The 18,224-nt window shown below is 41.0% G+C and overlaps 1 protein-coding gene across 1 annotated transcript in view; it reads right to left on the bottom strand.

Moving 5' to 3' along the window:
- LOC144753322 (group IIE secretory phospholipase A2-like) overlaps positions 1-18,224 on the bottom strand; it is a 92,328-nt gene that overhangs the window by 12,125 nt on the left and 61,979 nt on the right. The window contains exons 4-5 of the mRNA XM_078641059.1: positions 3,824-3,968; positions 1,116-1,222 (exon numbers count right to left, since the gene is read on the bottom strand). Coding sequence (XP_078497185.1) covers positions 1,116-1,222; positions 3,824-3,968 — 252 coding nt within the window. The remainder of the gene's footprint in view (positions 1-1,115; positions 1,223-3,823; positions 3,969-18,224) is intronic.

Here is an 18,224-nt window from a genome sequence, read left to right on the forward strand (position 1 = left end):
CAGTAAATGCTTGGATAACAATCAATCAAATGGAGAGAGAAGCAGGCACGACGGATTACAACGGGGGCAAAGGCCTGCGTTAACTACCCTTCACTATCTGCAAAGAGAGAGTACTCCTAATAGAAATGAAGGGGGGGGGCAGCATTGAAAGCAGATCAGTGTGCATAAACACAAAAATGTTTTTTCTTACCACGTACTTGACAATCGACAGCTTATGATATTTGCTATTAAAAAACCATTGAAATTCACTGAAAAAACCATAGGTTATAGACCATATATAGTTAGGAATTAGCATTTACAATGATGTCATCAGTGATGTGATCAGTAATGTCAAATGAGATGTCATCAGTGATGTCATTTGAGATGTCATCAGTGATGTCATCAGTGATGTCATTTGAGATGTCATCAGTGATGTCATCAGTGATGTCATTTGAGATGTCATCAGTGATGTCATCAGTGATGTCACTGACCATGTCATGAATGATGTAATATGTGACATGATCAGCAGTGGATTGCGGGTGCGCGATATATAGTTAGTACAACTAACTATATATGGAATTTCAATGGTTTTGTGTGAGTAAAATAAGGTTTTTTAAATGCTAATTCCTAACTATATATGGTCTATAACCTATGTTTTTTTCAGTGAATTTTCAAGGTTTTGTAAATGCTAATTCCTAACTATATATGGTCTATAACCTATGGTTTTTTCAGTGAATATATATATGTATGTATGTATGTATGTATGTATGTATGTATGTATATATATATATATATATATATTAAATAGAAAAGAGGAAAAGAGTCTCCTCGTGCATGCAAAGGAATAGTAAAGCTCATCCAATAAGAATACTGTGAGAATGAACTGCCCCTGTGTGGGAATAGACTAGAAAAAGAAAGGGAGGCCTTCGATTCAAGAGCAGGGAAGTGAGACAGAAAACAAAGCATTCCAGTCTTAAGCAAGGGGCAGATCCAAAGTCCACTCTATTTATTTGTGATGGATTGTGAAAAACAGCAGAATTCTAAGGCTGCCTGTGGCCTACACCTAAAAAGAGTACAGCTCGAAGCAATAATTGAAGAAATGGCCCACAACATGTTACTGTGTAGTTTGTACTTACTGCATTGTACATCACCCTGTGTTAAGGTGAATTGATAGTTGTCCCAGTATGGCTGACACCCCTTCTTCAGCAAGTCCCCATAGCAGCAGTCATGAGTGTGGCAGCACCTTCAGATATAAATCCAAGCACGCTACGTAAGGATATATTAATGTGCGGTCAAATACAAAGATCTGGTTTAGTCCAACCCCCACACACCAGGATCCAGGCATAAATGCCTTACACATGCCCATCTCAGTCGAATCCAGTACTCTGAAATGACCCAAAACACTGCAAGCCTAACACACGGCACAAGGACTCCATTCACTTCTTTCCACCCATAAATAACACAAATGAAACGCAAACCACTGCACTTATTGTGTGCATTGCATGTCCACCTTAAACTACTGCTTCCATCCATCCACGTATGTCAGACCGTGCTGAAGCCAAATCCATTCACTCAACAGCCTCCACAGTCAGCTAACCTACTCAATATATAACAGACCTAGGTGAAGACAGTGATACACCCTCTTCATAAACCACTGTCCTGCACACACTGCAGGTAGCATATGTAACTGTACCCAATGATCTTCGCTCTCGTTTCAAACCCCCAAACACTTTACTTCCTACTCATTCCCAGGAAAACCACTTCCCATGTTGGGGTCTCATTGACCATCCAGGCCTTGTCTTCTGTTTAGTGTGGTGGTTTATAGGCTTGATCGGTGATTTTGGTGTTCAAACTTACAAGAATGTGGATGGCACTCGTGGAGCCTTGAGTCTGGACCTAGCGAGGTGGAATCATGATCTGGTGCCCGTGGGTGCCTTATAAGTGTCAAAATCTGGACTCAATACAATTTATCATACAAGTGACAAAAGAAACCGCTGTGGGCAAAGATGAAAATATGTTGAGTTATTTTGCCTGGCTTTTCCGATGAATAGCTGGATTTACTATTGGTGAGTATTTTACTCTCATTCTCTAGGTCAGTCCATGCCTTCAGCCATTTTATTCTGTACGTATTTAATAAACCTGCACTCTACTATTCTAGAGAACCTCAATGGCCCCTCCTCTTGTGAAAGCAAATAGTTTGGTAAGGCAAAGGTAAGTTTCTGTAGCCAAACACACAGCAAATCTATATCTGACATTGGTGATAACATTGGGCCATCGTAATATTATTTCTTCTGAGCTCAATGTCTTTGGAAGAGGGAAAAGTATCACGACATTTCTTATTGGTGTCCACAACATGGGCACTGCCCAGCACTCTCAGTGGCTTGTTAGAAATGGTAGATGGGATGCCTCCTTGGACTTGGCCAATCCCATTCCTGGGATTACAGCAGTTCAATAGCCAATTACATATGTCAAACAGTGCAAACTCTGTGTATACCAGCTAAGCGGTACGGAGTAGCAGCCATGGCCCTTTGTTGACAATGAACTCTACTGAATTCTTAAGTTCCATATCTACCTTCAAAGAGTGCAATGAGATTACACGTCTTTAATCTCACAAGCAAACAACAAGGACTTTATCCTATAAAAGACAGGTTCGCTTTAGACACAGTCTAAACAAGACAAATGGAGGCAAATGTGATCCCTAGTCTATCTATGCTGAGGAAGAATCTGTGAATTTACAGGAAGTCAGTTCTGCACTCTTTGCTGCTGAAAATTGAATCTTAAGTTCCATGCATGTATATTATTTTCTACCTATGGCTGTAGAGCCCTTATAGATGCTGATCCCTTTGTTAGATTAGGGAACTTGAGGTTCCAGACACTTCTTTCCTACTTCATATGAACAGCAGAGGTTGGGGGTTACTTCCGGCATCCATTCCTTGGGCAGGTGAGGCACCATTCTGTCAGTGGGGATGCCCAGTGATGAAATGAGAGGGAAGCCCTCAAACATTTCCTCCCATTGGCCCATTTCTCGGGTGCTAAACTTGGGGTTTAAATTAACACACATCCACACACACACCCTTTCGCCATCGAACTCCTTCAACTCAGAATGCCATGCCAGCTCTCTTTTCCTTTGTTCAAGGACCATAATAAGCACAAGTGCTCAGAGATACAGCATGGTGTAAGGGTACTTTTCTATCATCAGAGTGATTGTAACATCATGTACCAGCTCCTGTGCCAAAAGTCGAGACATGCATTGAGAGGCCCTATGTGTGCAATATGGCTCACCCTGTGTCAGGCACCTCCTTATAATAACGAAACTGGCACTTTTCCACCGTGAAAGCAAAAAGCAAGGAAGGGGTTCTGAGACTGGACTTAAGAGACAGGCTGATTGACATTCATGCAAAAATGAGCACAGTTCCATGGCTTGGCACAGCAGGCTACTAATCTATACCCTCCCACAGTGAACAGAGGACACAGCAGCCCCAAGGGTGAAGTTGGATAGCCACAGTAGGGTGAGTCACTGGAATCTAAGTGTGCTGAGAGAGACTGTTGCAACCACTGTTTCCAAACTGACATCAATACCAGTTTGCACTAACCCATAAAAAAATATCCCTTGCAGATCACACATAGTCCGCAAAGCAGGAACAAGCCCTCAGAAAGTAAAAGATGTACACAGAAAAAGTATCACGTCATTCACATGTCTTGCATCTAAGTCTAAACAGGTACAGTTGGCCAAGGTATCACCTTTTTACAAATGGCGGCACTTTCTGTTGTACGGTTCACAAGACCCACTTAGCTCATCAACACAACACTATGACGACAACACCAAGAGGTGAAATACAATTACCAGTCGGTGGCGTCAATGGGGTGCCCCCGGCCTCCGTACCCACAGTGGCATCCATAGTCATTGTAGGCAAGCAGGGAGTCCTTCTCAGTGATGCCCAAGATCATGAAGTGGAAGTTGATAAGGCTGGAGGATACTGGAACCACTACTGAAAACAATGGAGGTGAACAGAAGACAACAAAAGAAAAAGGCTGAAAAGGTTATTACAGCTGAAGTCTAATGCTATAGTATTCACAAGTGGGTGAGTAATCCCACTCCCCTGTGAATATCTCTCACAGGCCTGTTTGATAGGCTAGGCAGAGATCAAAAAAGGACTTAGCCTCCAACCTCATTGACCTGGCGAGGAACAGGGGCTAATCACATTATTATAGATTGCTGCAGGTCAAGAGGAGTGAGTCAGCTGGCACTCTCGCATGTGCCCTGTGCAGTCTTGGGTGGCATGACTCGCGGGTGGGGGGGGCCGAGAGGTTGCACTGGGAGGGGGTCGTGCAGGGGGGTTAAATAAATAAAAAAGTTAACTTACCTTTGCCGGCCCGGTCCGGTCCCCTGTCATCTCTGCTTCTCTACTCCTTACAGGAAGCAGGCAGCCCCCCTCCCCTAAGCCAATGACAACACTGCAATGTCAACGTTGTGATTGGTTGGGACGCCAAACACACAGGCGTCCATGGGGAGGCCATTTTCTCCATGTAGGCTGCTACATCGAGAATAGGCAGAGTGCAGGGCCGACCAAACAGGCAGCACCCTCAGAGTGAACAAGCCACTCCTCCCCTGCCCTAGAGCAGGACCGCACACCCGCCCGCCCCCAACCAAACCCTTCTGCTTTCTCGCAATGTGAGAAGCAGAAACATAAAATGGTATTTATACTACCATTTTATCTTTCTGCTTCTCGCACTGCGAGAAAGCAGTAGGGCGACGCTCCTCCGCCCACATGGAGGAGCCGCCCCTCGCCCTGTGTCAACAAGCTAAGGTCACTGAAGGGCTGTAGGCGCGAGGCAGAGTGGCATATAGTGTGGCTGGAGGCATGAATGGGGTGCAAAATTGGTTCTGTAGGGAAAGTAAGGGAAAATGCAGAGGGGCTGCAGCGTGGTGAAGGTGCACAACGTGAACACACAGGGATTGCGAGTAAAATGGGGAACCACATATTCATATGGAGTCGATAATGTGGAGTCAACCCTTTATTAACCATAACCTTTGGGTGCTTTTGGAGGTCCTTGATAAAAGCCAAAGTATTGTCTAAGTTACATTTTGAAAATTATGTATTGTTACATTTTGAACACCGGAAGTTTGCATATAATAATGCAGGTGAACAAAATGTTACTTAAAGTACTCTCTGATCAGATTACGCAGATTCAAAATGCACCCTCATTCTTAGCCTTTTCAGGATGTCTAAAGATCTGCATCCTCAATCTAAAACCTATTCACAGGTTTCAGACACGAAATCCTCTTTTATAGCTCCAAGAAGTCCGTTCTGACAGGAACTAATCGAGGTACTTTGGGAAGAAATAGCTTGCATTTACATTTTCGCACACTACAGTGGGAATAGGACCGAGTTTGTTTCAGCAGAAGCTCCTCTATAGAAAATACTAGTGTGCAAAAATGGAAGAGATATTCTAGATATACAAATCTTCAAATGTTACTTGGGTTGTACGTTTTTCATTTGTTTGGGAGTTTACTGAATTTTGGTCTAAAGTCATGGATTTGCCAATGCCATTTTATTTCTATAAGGTAAAGTCACATCGAAACTGTTTTCCTTATTTTACAGAGTTTTATATTGTGTGCGAATTTGACCCGAATCGGTTATCAGAGCGCTTTACATAGCACCAGTTGGATTAAATGAGGACACATTCATTTTTGTTAGGCACGAGGAGATTAAGTGATTTGCCCAGAATCAAAGGATGTTCAGCGTCATTGCCGAGACTCAAACCCAGTTCTTCAGATTCAAGGTCCACTGCCCTAACCATTAGGCCAACTTCTCTGCTCTTGAAGCCACACTTTGCACTATCCAAATATGTTAAATGTCTGTTTGTATGTTTACTCTAAGGGCACCCTCTTGCCACTTGCAAGTAATCCATCTCAATCACTTTTGGTATGCAAGATCAGTTCTTCTATCACCTGGTCACCTAAACCCCAATGATGTTTTATTAGCATAGAGCTACAAGCCCTAATGTACACTGATGATTGCTGATTGCAGCCAGCTGGCACATCTGCATATGAATCCAGCCTCTGTGGGATACTGCAGACGGATGGAACAGAAATCGACAGGAGACCCAGCTTTACCTGGATAATCCGGGTAACAAATCCTGACTGGTTACTGTCTCGGAGGTCTGATTGCTCCTTGTGTGTCTGGAGCTGATAAAAGATGGATTTATCAACAAGGGGCACATTTAGGACAGAAGTTAACTGTGTCTCACATGGATGGCTTGGTTGTGTTTTAAAAGTGAAGTCACCCCCATATACTGGAGGAATGACTCTTCTCTCAATATACATGCTGCGGATAGTGACTAGGTGTGATGCTACCACTGGTGAAAGGGGAATTAGAACAAGATGAGGGACCATTCATGACAAGAAGTCTGGTCACTTCCTCAGCAATTTGTTGGAGAGAACTTATCAGTTTAGGGGGGAATTTAAAAAAACAGGTTTCAATGTTATGACTAGAAGGTCTCCGTTTGCTGGTAGAAGTATGCCACAATAGCATTATGAGCACATTATTCTGCTGCATTTTCAGATATTTAACAATTTTGTAATATGGCACAAGTGTTATTTGTTGCTGGTGCATTGTGAGACTGAACCATTATTTCCTTATTACAATCTCGTAGTTTTCCTTCTTTTCCACTTTAGTCTTTTCACATATTAAGCATCTTTCATTTGAAGAAAAAAAAAAACAGGCATTTCCCCTCCAGGATTCCCAGTCCTCGTTTCCTTCTTGATATGTGGTGTAAACTACGGGTGACAAATATATTTATTGTTGCCCATGCCAACATTTTAAAATTGAAAAGCACAGGTGTGGATAGCTTTAGTGAGAAACACTAGGATCGAAACTTTGAAATTATGATCGCCCCATTCCAAACAACAGATTGAACAAAGGTGTCTTCAGACAGAATAACACATTTTCTAAAGGACTTCTGCGTGTCCTACCTTGACTGTGGGAAGGTTGAACTACACAGAAAATGAAGTCTCGAAAAACAATAAAAGCACCTGCTAAGGATGAGGCTGAAAAGTTCAGAAATTAAACAAAAAAATCTTTTTGCCATCAAGAAAATATTATGGAACAAATATGAATATCCTCAGTAGATGTCATTGCCATTAAAAGTCAATTTTTCTCTGGCAAAAGATCCAATTTTCTAATACTTTTGACTGAAAGATGTTACAGTGAACAATGGTTGCTCACACTCACACGATGGGTGTTATCGGATAGCAACAGAAAAAGGAAAGAAATGCCCTCTTCTTGTTGTAAAAGTAAGTTACAAATTAATTTTTTGCCGATGAAATTGGAGTAGCCACTCTTCTCTGCTTTGTGTTTCACCTGCAAACTATAAATGATCAATCGTGGACTTCTTTAGTTGTACTAATTAAAAGCTATTTCTCTCTGGGAATAGGTAACGAGATCTATAGTACATAAATGAATTACATAATGAACACCGTTGTTTCAAAGAACCAAGAGAAAGTATGGTGCTCAGAAAACTTTAATTGAAAATCCTCAGTGTGTGAGGATGAGGAATTGATCACAGATAACGATACTTGATGGAATAAACCTCCACTGTTGCTTCGGATGACGTTGAAAGAGCAGGTGCTGAATATCTGTTTGATAACTATAATTATTCCCATTTATTCAGTAGAGTTAAGCTCGTCAAGTTCATGTTTTCAACATCGTCATAAATTACCCCAACCCAACTGCAGCCACCAACATCTTACCCCTTCACAGGACCTCTGCAACAGCCTCTTTGACGCCTTCCACAACAAAATACTCAAGATATACAGTAATTTCATACCCCACCCCACCGCAGAAGACATCGTCACACAACCACCTGCCACCACCAAGAACACCCATAATCTGATGAACTGGAGCCCCCTCACCACAGAAGACATCACCGGAATTATGAAGACCATTACTCAGGTCCCCCACGGACTTCTGCCCGCACCACATTTACAACTCAGGAAGAACACTGATCAGCACCAACATCACCACCATCATTAAACCTCCATCCTTGGTGGAACCTTCCCAGTTAGCTGGAAACATGCAGAAGTCACAGCTCTCCTGAAAAAAGCTTAGAAGGACCCAAAAGACCTCAGCAATTGCAGACACATCTTGCTCCTACCATTCCCGTCCAAGGTCTTGGAGAAAGAGATCAATAGGCAACTCTCCTATCTTTTAGAACAGCACCACCTCCTAAACATCACTCAGTCAGGATTCTGCAGCAACCGCAGCATAGAAACCACCCTCCTGTCAGCAACAGAGGACATCCAGTACACAGCGGTGTACCAAAACTTGAGGGCCCCCCCTGCAGGGTACATAGGGGGCCCCCCTCTGGACTCGATCTGGAGCTCTCCAGCCGAAGTGTGGTGTTAAGGGGCCCCCTGGAGGTCCGGGGCCCCCGCACAGCAGGGGCTGCGGGGCCTGTGTTACGCCCCTGCCAGTACATCAAGGACAGAGGTGAAACCTTCACTTTGATCCTCCCCGATCTCTCAGCAGCCTATGATACAGTCCATGGCACCCTCATCGCTAGACTCTATGAATTCAAGAGACCGAAGGTTTCGTCAATGCACCCAAGAGGTATGTCAATTCATAAACAAGTAACAACAAAGTCAAATGGTCTCTCTTTGCCAGTGCTTTGTGGTCCCCACTGTTGGTTTTGCCATTACCAGATCCTTTTAAAGTGTGTCAGCATTGTATAGCCAATAACAGCGACAGGCCAGCTTGAAAGTCCATGCCTTAAGCTTCAAGAATGGCCACCACATTGTGTAACACAATGTGGCAACCATCTTGAAAGTATATAAAACTAGGTTTTCAAATCATACTTAAAAGTATGAAAGCGTTATTTTTCATATTTTAATTGGGCATCACTACCAAGTATAATGAATAGACCTTCAAGATGGCCAGTCGCAGCTACAAACATTGCTAATACTGGTTACATTTTAAAAGCATCCTGCGTCAGCAACTCCAAAAGCAGTGGCCAGCAAGGCATGGGAGACGGACAGCAGGAGGGAGCAGTGCGAGAATGGCATGAAACGGCATCACCGAACTAACCATGAAACGCCATTAGGTGCCACAGATGAGACAAGCACATGTCGGGCCAGGACTCAGAGGAAGGGGGAGAAGGGAGTCACATAGTTGATGAAGTCTAGGCAATGAGGGAAAGAGCCCAAGTGCACTCCAAGTTTTTACAGAGAAGGTGAAGGAGCAGGACGTACACTTCAATGGAGTGCTCAATAGGAAATGAAAAGTGATATAAAGTGGAAAAAAAGAAAAGTATTTAAATAACGTAGATGTGGAAGTAGAACCCTCATCCTATCTTAAGTAGGGGTAAAGAAGAAATGTGTTAGGGGAGAGAGCAACACAAGAATAGGGAGAAAAGTGATCTAATCAGGAGCAGACATATAGACAAGAAATCCATCCATTCATAAGCAAGGTGCAGTCCCAAAATGCATTCAATGAGAATTGTATGCAATGTTGTCTGCAACAGACAACTGACGCTGCCTGCAGAGAGACCGCAAAAGGGCCTTGTCATTATCCAGGTAAATACCAATTTATTTTCCGTGGTCCATCCACCATGCAAAATCTACACTCAGGTTGTCTTTTACAAACTACTTGAATGGATAAAACATTGGCACAATCACTTTGCTGCTCCATAAAGGTTTTGGAGAGGAATATCCTGTAGCTAACAATGGAATGGCATTCCCTTTGATGGCAAATTAGGCCTGTCTGAGGAGGCATGTTGTTTCATAGTGCATGCATAGACATAAGTGTCACCTGCATGCCATGTGGCAGGTTGTGGTTTAAATGTCTATATTTTATCGCAGTTATATCAAGATCTAGGCAATAATTAGAAAAACACTGGCAGAAGGACGCTTAGGGGTCCATTAGTATGTTGGGCGGATTGCCTCCGCCAGGGTGGCGGTGGCCACCGCCACCCTGGCGGAGGCAATCCGCCCGACAAGCACTCTCGTTTTCCCCTCCGCCAGATTAGGATGGCGGAGGGGACAGCGGCGGACGGAAAGACCGTCCGCCGCTTTACCGCCGCGGTCGCCTTGTGACCGCGGCGGTAATAGATTAATATGGTGGCGGTGTCCAATGGACACCACCAGCCATATTACCATGGTACAAAGTAGGGGCCTTTCCGCGGCGGCAATGTCGCCACGGAAAGGCAGGCGGAGATTGCTGCGGGGGCCCCCTGCAGGGCCCCCAGGTTGCCACCACTGTCAGGGGGCACATGAGCGGTACCTATGGTACCCCCCCACATGTACATATGCAAAGCGGCAGGCACCGCACGGTGCCTGCCGATTTGCATCTTGAAATGCGTCAACATATGTTTTGCATTGTGGCGGGCGGTGCAGAGAGCACCGAACGCCACAATGCAAAACATATAGGATGTGCCCACCACTGTGGCGGAAACATCCTAATACCCACAACATGACCCCCGCCCTTATGGCGGGCGGTCCCAATCTCCGTTAGGGTGGCGGGCGGACAAAGTCCGCCCGCCATCCTAATGGACCTATTAGCTTTCACGCCCTGTGATTATTTAATATCTTAATTATCAACTTTTTCTCCTATTTGGGCACCATCAAAACTAATCCGCTGGGTGTATGGCCCACTACAGTCCAGGCATGTTTTGTGAAGACAGTCTTATTTGTTGGATCATATAGTGGTGGGTTGGGTGCAGAGACAGAATATCGAGTACAAAATATTGAGTAGCACATATATCGAGTCATTCATTTTGTGGATCAGGAATATCGACAGCAAGAATATCGTGGTCAAGAATATCGACTTAAGGTGAGAAATATCGTTTTTAAAAATATCGAAGTGTTAAACATTGTTTGCAAAAATATAGTTGTTAAAAAGATCGTTTTTTAATTATTCTAGTATATATTTTAAATGTTTGTGATGTATGTTTTTTAGTATTTGATTTGTTTGTATTTTTGATATATGTGTTACATTTTTATTAGTTATTTTTTATTTTGTCTTATTTTGCTCTTTTAGTATGAGCGGGTTGTGGGTTTATAGGGGAATAGGGTGGGCAGTAATTATATTAAATCACATTAATTAATTTTTTTTTATTAGAACTTTGCATTTTTTGTTCCGTAGCGGGTTGTGGGCTTGTAGGGGAATAGGGGAATCAATAAATTATATTTAATGTATTGATTACATTTTATTTATTAAAATTTGTTTAATTGAGATGTTATAGTGTTAAATGTGTGAATTAATTTACTATTAATTAACTAATAATTAGTTGTTACTTAATTAATTGGTAATTAATTATGGTAATTGTGTAATCATTTTAGGAGCGTGTTATGGTGTTTATAGGTGTAAATGTTAGGAAGAAATGTATTTTTAATTTATGAATTAATAATTGGTTGTTAAATAATTTTACTTAATTAATTTGTAATTAATATTGGCAATTGTGTAATTAATTATATTTGTGTGTGGTAGTTTTTATAGGTGTAAAGGGTGGGAAGTTAAATATTTTTAATCGATGAAGCAATACTTAGTTGTTAATTTTAATTAATTAATTGGAAATTTACATATGGTAATTAAATGTACGTGTGTGTTGTGGTGTTCATAGGAGTAAAGGGTGGGAAGTAATTTGTGTTTAATTAATTAATATATATTTGGTAATTACTGTTAATTATTTGATATTTATTTTGGGTAATTGTTTATTTTTGTGTTTTGTTTTTACTTTTAAAGGGGTAAAGGGTGGGTAATACATATCATTTATATTATTTAATTATTAGCTGTTAATAGTAATGGATTTTCCTTTTACAAATAATATATAATTGTGTTTTATTAATTTAGGTGTGTGTTGTGGATATTAGAGTGTTAAAGCTTGTGTATTCAATTAATGTTTATTGGATTTTTTTATTAATAAGATGTTTTTAATTTAATATTAATTATGTTAATTATGTAAATGAATGTAATTAAAACAAATTGAAGTGTTTTGTTATTGGTGTTGTGTTATAGGGTATGAAATAAGATAAATGCATTAATGTTTTAAATAATCTTTTTGTTTGTTAATATTTGCTACTTTTAAATTATTACTGTTTATAAATGTATTTATTAATTTATTTTATAAATTATTTGTACGTTTATGTTATATGTTTAATAGATTTAAATATATATTTTAAAAATGTTTTTTATTTTTTATTTTTTTTAATTGTGTATTTTTTTCTTTTAACTGTTTAAGTGTTATTAGTAATTTTTGTTTCTCTGCTATCCAACACTTTCCCTAATTGCTGCACTCACTGGAGTTGGAATAGTAAATTTAACTCCTCCACTATCAAACACTTACCCTACTTTTGCACTCACTGGAGTGGGAATAGTAATTTTTACCCCTCCGCTATCTAACACTTTCCCTACTGTTGCACCCTTTGGAGTAGGAGTAGTAATTGTTACTCCTCCGCTTTCCAACACTTTCCCTTTTGTTGCACTCTACGGAGTGGGAATAGTAATTTTTTCCCGTCCGCTATCCAACACTTTCCCTACTGTTGCTATCACTGAGGTGGGAATAGTAATTTATACCCCTCTGCTATCCAACACTTTCCCTACTGTTGCACTCATTGGAGTTGGAAATGTTAGTTTAAATTGTTTTAATAGTTTAATGTTTTAATTAATTATAGAATGTTTTTTTATTTGAAATTATTGATATATATATATATATATATATTTGATATATTTTTAAATTCTAGACATTAAATACGAATAATTGTTAATACATTATTTTTAAGTAAATATATGTATCTTTTTAATTAGGCTTATTTGTTATATTTAGTTAAAAAAAAAATTTAATTTCTCAATGTTTGGTTCAGAGCAGCAAAATATTAAGTTTCCCAGGGTAATGTCCGATCATAACCCTCTGGTGCTGGAAGTGAATATTAAATGCCAGAAACATGTAGCCAGCTGGACTTTCAACAGGGGGCTGTTGAATGATAATTTATATATAGAACATATGGCTATGTGGATCACCAGATTTGTGAATGAAAACTTGGGTAGTACTAGTATCCAGAATGTCTGGGACACCCTGAAAGCGGGTATCAGGGGTGAGACCACGCAGTTTGGATGGGAGGCCCAGGAGAAAGAGAAAAATAAACTAAAGGAATTGTACAAAGTGCTGATGAAATCTGAGATAAATCTGGTTAAGGTATTTTCAGAAGGGGGGCATTGAAATGGCTCAAACTGGGATTTTATTTGCGCAATCTGCTATAACGGAGATCTCATTTGCTAAATTCGCGGGCAGATATCTAGCCTGGTGGACTAAGTTGTACGAGAACAATGAAAGGGTGGGACACATGCTAGCCATGCGAACCAGGGAAAAAGAAGCTCAACCCTGGATTATGGGTGTTATAGATCCAGACATTGGCTTAGTGACTGACTCAGGCGTAATTCTTGCTGCTTTTCAGAAGTTTTATCAGAAGCTATATTCAGAAGATGTCAGCGACATTTCTGGGTTCCAGGGCAAAATCAAGAGATACCTCGAAGAGGTTAAATTGGATCAATTGGCTTTTGAAGATCTGGAAATGCTGGATGCTCCGATCAATTTAGGAGAGATTTTCTGTGCATAGACTCACTGCCGTCTGGTCTGGCAAAGCGGTCGGGCCGGACTTCCTCCCAGGCAAATTTTATAAGATCTTCCGAACTCAGCTGGCACCAATCATTCTGGAAATGTTTTGCATAGTACAGAGTGGGGATACTCCTCCTGGGTCTTGGAGGCATGCAAAGATTGTTATATTTTTAAAGAAAGGGAAAGCACCTACTGACCTGGGGCGTACCGGCCCATTACACTGATAAATAGCGATATCAAGATCTATTCCAAAATCTTTGCAAACAGATTGGCGTCAGTTATTAAAAAAATGGTTTCGCCTCAACAACATGGCTTCGTCCCTGGTCGGGAAACCATCAATCATATACGTCGGACAATAACATTGTTTGACTACACTAAGGTTACAGGAGACTTTTTTATGGGCAGCTATGAAGCATTATGGGATAGGGGATGGATTCCTAAGAGCAATTCAAAGTATGTACAAAGACCCAATTGCTAAAATTGCTCTGATGGGAACACAGTCGAGGAAGATTGATATAATGCGAGGCACGAGACAAGGGTGCCCTTGATCTCCCTTGTTATTCGCTATCTATATCGATCCTTTAATCAGAATGATCCAGGAGAACCAAATAATCCAACCTATCTATTCCCATGGGGGAGACATTAAAATTTAAAGCTACGCAGACGATTTAGCTATTTCAACTGCTGCTCCTCGTCAGGCATTAGAGGAAATAACTAGTTTAACCTCACAATTCGGTAGGATCTCAGACTATCATTTGAACACTATTAAAACACAAATAGTTGTTAATGATAAGGTTGTACTAGCTCACCAGCGTATTGTGTCTAATGCCAGGTATTTAGGCGTTGATATAAGCTCTAAACCCGAAGCTATTGTAGAGTTGAATCTTTAACTTCTATTACAAAATATTAAGTCAGACTCCCACTGAATGAATTAATTACACTTGACGTTAATCGGGAGATGCAATGTCGTTAAAATGATCTTTCTCCCGAAAATATTATATTATTTCAGAGCTATTCCACTAGATATTAATAAGATTTGGTTTTAGAAGCTTGATCAGCTAGTCTCATGGTTTTTATGGGCTGGGCAGCGCCCAAGAAGGGCACTTAGATATATGACTTTACCTAGAGACCGGGGAGGCTGGTTCGTCTCTAACTTTCAAATATACTATTGGGTAATTATGTTGAAGCAGATGGGGGAGCTGTTGAATGGGGGGAATCTTGGAGGTTCTGAAATTTCAATTTATCAACTAATTCATGGGGGAGAAGCCAGGGGTCTTCTCATGCTGCAGATAGATTTTGCATATTACAAGAGGGTTAAATGTAAGGTTCTGCTAGGTGCCTACAGGGTTTGGACTGCCGTTAGGAAAATATTCGGGATTGGGCGGCTTCATCTGTACTCTCCTTTAGTAAATAATTCTCTACTCCTGGAAATCTTCCAAGATGCACATTTTAGAAATTGGGTTGAGAAAGGGATTCAGCATATAGGGGATCTTATTTCAAGTGCTGAATTGCTTACTTTTGACGCTATTAAAGAGAGATTTGGCATTGAGAATAAATATATTTTCAAATATTTACAGATACAGGATTTCGTGGTTAAAATATGTTTCAACCGGAACCGAATCCCGTTATTAGATCTAGTTAATGGTAGCCAACCGACGACATCTGCTTTATATAAACTAGTTAATGAAAGAATGGGCGACAATTTGGCCAAGCATTTTGAAAGATGGCAATTAAGTCTTCGAGCCAGACAGGTTGAGTGTGAGGAATCCCTGCTGTTCAGTCAAACAATGTGTATCTCAGCTAATTTGCAGGTGCAATGTTTCAAGACCTGGTGCAATCTTTATGTAACTCCGGCACGTATCCATCGATGGGGGGGCACCTCGGGAACATGTTGTCCTCGGTGTGGGTGGTTGGCTGCGGATAGTACACATATGTTTGCTACTTGCTCTGGTCTTTCTCAAGTGCTGGCTAAAATCGAAAAGCGTTTGGAATCTATATTGGGATATTCGGTTTCATTGACTCCCCAGGTCATTATGTTAGGGATTTGTAATCAAGAAATCGATGAAGGAGATAGGAAAATTGTGTTTATAGCTATGGCAGTATTCAGACTGTGTCTGGCTACGGTCTGGCTTGATCCAAACCCCCCTTCGGAATATGTCTGGTTCAGTAAATTACTATCTACTTATAATTGTGAGATCTCTGTGTTTAGAAAAAGGGGTAGGCAGGCAAGGGCAAAAGGGGAAAAATTGTGGGATTCCCTAACCAAACGGTTAAGTAAGGACTAGCTGATAGTACGATGGGTAATGTCCTCATGATAGTGTCCACTGCGGTGTTAAAAACTTTCTGCGTTTAGTTTTGCTATTCTTTCCCGAAGGGGGGACCACCTGGGGTGGGGGGGAGGTGGGGCAAAAATAATATGTAAAATCGGGGCATCAGACAAAGTCTTTCTTTATGTGTATATATGTTATACTGTTCTTGTTTTTGTGTTTTGACGTCCTAATACATTTTTTTTTAATTTATTTGGTTAAAAATAATATTATTTAATATCTTTTTTTAAATTTATATATTTTTTAATTTAGATTTGTTACATCTATATTTTTTACCACAATATTTTTGATTCAATATTTTTGTACTTACCTCTTATGGTATGGGAGTAGATATTTTTGCAATTGATATTTTTTACTCTATATTTAGAACATCGATGTGAATCGTGGGGTTGAAAGGACTACTGATAGCCCTCTCTACATATGCAAGACAGACTCATTTGGAAATAAATATATTTAAAAAACAGGCACTTTTGGGTCCTCTTGGTATGATGGCTCTTGGTTAATCGGCAACCACAGGTTAGAAACTGTACCCAAGCACACACACTTGAGAGCAGTGATCAACAGAAACCTATTCCGGACCTTCAGACATAAAACAGAAGTGATGAAAAACCTGAACAGGCTCTTGTGATTTAGTAAAACATATTAAGGTCTGTGTCACGTAACTCACTGGTGCAGTTGTAAAATTACTCCTGTTGTGCTTTATGGCACACAGATATAGCTCTTGGCCTGCATGCAAGTAGTTGATATTGAAAAAGCTCTTGCCTGGCACAAACTACCAGGACTTAAAGTTCCCTTGTCAAGGAAAACTCCGTCTCACATTTTGATTGAAAGCGTGCTTTGCAAACATGTATTGTCTGTAAACCAACAAGATGATCCCTCTTGACTGGTAAAGGAAAAAAAGCTTCCAAAGTTTTTAATATTGATCATGTGACTGTCGTCTTGCCAAAAATTCAAGCTGGTGCTCAGATGATCTCATGAGAGAGCTCGCAGCCAAGCTTCAAAAGTAACACAAATGTACACAATTCGTTGTTCAAGGCAGGTCTTGGTGCCATGGTACATGTTGTCTCATCTCAGAAATGGGCGCATCTGGTGACCAGAGACACCGTGAGCAGAAAAAAATGGCCAGTATGTGTTATCAAAGAAAAGCATTATGCTTTTTTTTATTTCAAGAGGCGATTTGACTTGAGTTAAAAAAAATTGCCTCATCCACAACATCATACAAGAATTATTTTTCCCTCTGAAAGAGTCATCACACTAGCTCAGAAGTAAAATCAACTCCAGTACCAAATATAGAGAAATATGTTGATTCAGATGAGGTTTACATCTTTCCGGCACCAGAAATATCTTGTCGATGGCATTGCCACTTGCAAAGATAGTGTTGTTTCTGTGCTTCAAGTATAGAAACGCTCACACAAAAAGGGCCCTATTCAGGAAAGGAAATCTATGAGTGGCGGCTGGCACAGGTCAGAGAGGCTTGGCAGGGTGGGGCGGGGTGGGGTAGTAGGTAGTCGACAGATGACAGGAAAGGTAAAATTAATTAAAAAATTAATAAAACAACTTACCTTGCACTTGCCAATTCGCTGATGCGGTGAGCGCAAGGTAAGTGGTTTTATTTATTTTTTTAATTTAATTTTACCTACCCCGTCGTCTGCTAACTCCTCCTCACCTGCTCCTTCCCACCTCACCGATCTTACCTGTGTCGGCCGCCACTGAAATCTATGTGCGGAGATCTGCACTGGCTCAGAGAACTCCACCAGTGGTGTAATGAAACTTGAGGTGGCTGCCCTGCAAAGTACAGAGAGAGAGCCCCCCGTGCTCCGGACCCAGTCAGGAGCTCTTAGGCCAGGGGCCCGCTGCCCATGCACAGTGCACGAGGCGGCCCTTTGGAGCTTGTGGGCCCTCACCCCCGCACCGCACAGGCTGCGGGGTCTAATGTTACACCTCTGAACTCAGCATGTAAAAGATAGGGCTGGCGTAGGCAGAGATCTCCGTACAGAAGTTAGAGAATAGCACTGTGAGTATGTATAAGCAGTACTGTTCAAGTACTAATTTGCATTCTCAAAAATGCTTTAGTGAATAGGCCCCTTATGTTTTTATATAAAGGTAGGGGGGTAGGAAAACAATCACCTTAATTGATTGTTTTTCTGTGGCCAGGTGTCCCTTCCTATATAAAAACAATCACCCCTAAACTGCAGACACTCTTGCACCATGGTGCAAGTGTGCCTGCGTTGGCACATGGCAGCCATTTGTGCACCAGCGCTGGGGCAAAGGACAGGAATGGGCTGTATCTCATAAATAAGACACATT

The sequence above is a fragment of the Lissotriton helveticus genome, chromosome 5_1 (assembly GCF_964261635.1).
Source record: "Lissotriton helveticus chromosome 5_1, aLisHel1.1, whole genome shotgun sequence".
Taxonomy (NCBI): Eukaryota; Metazoa; Chordata; class Amphibia; order Caudata; family Salamandridae; genus Lissotriton; species Lissotriton helveticus.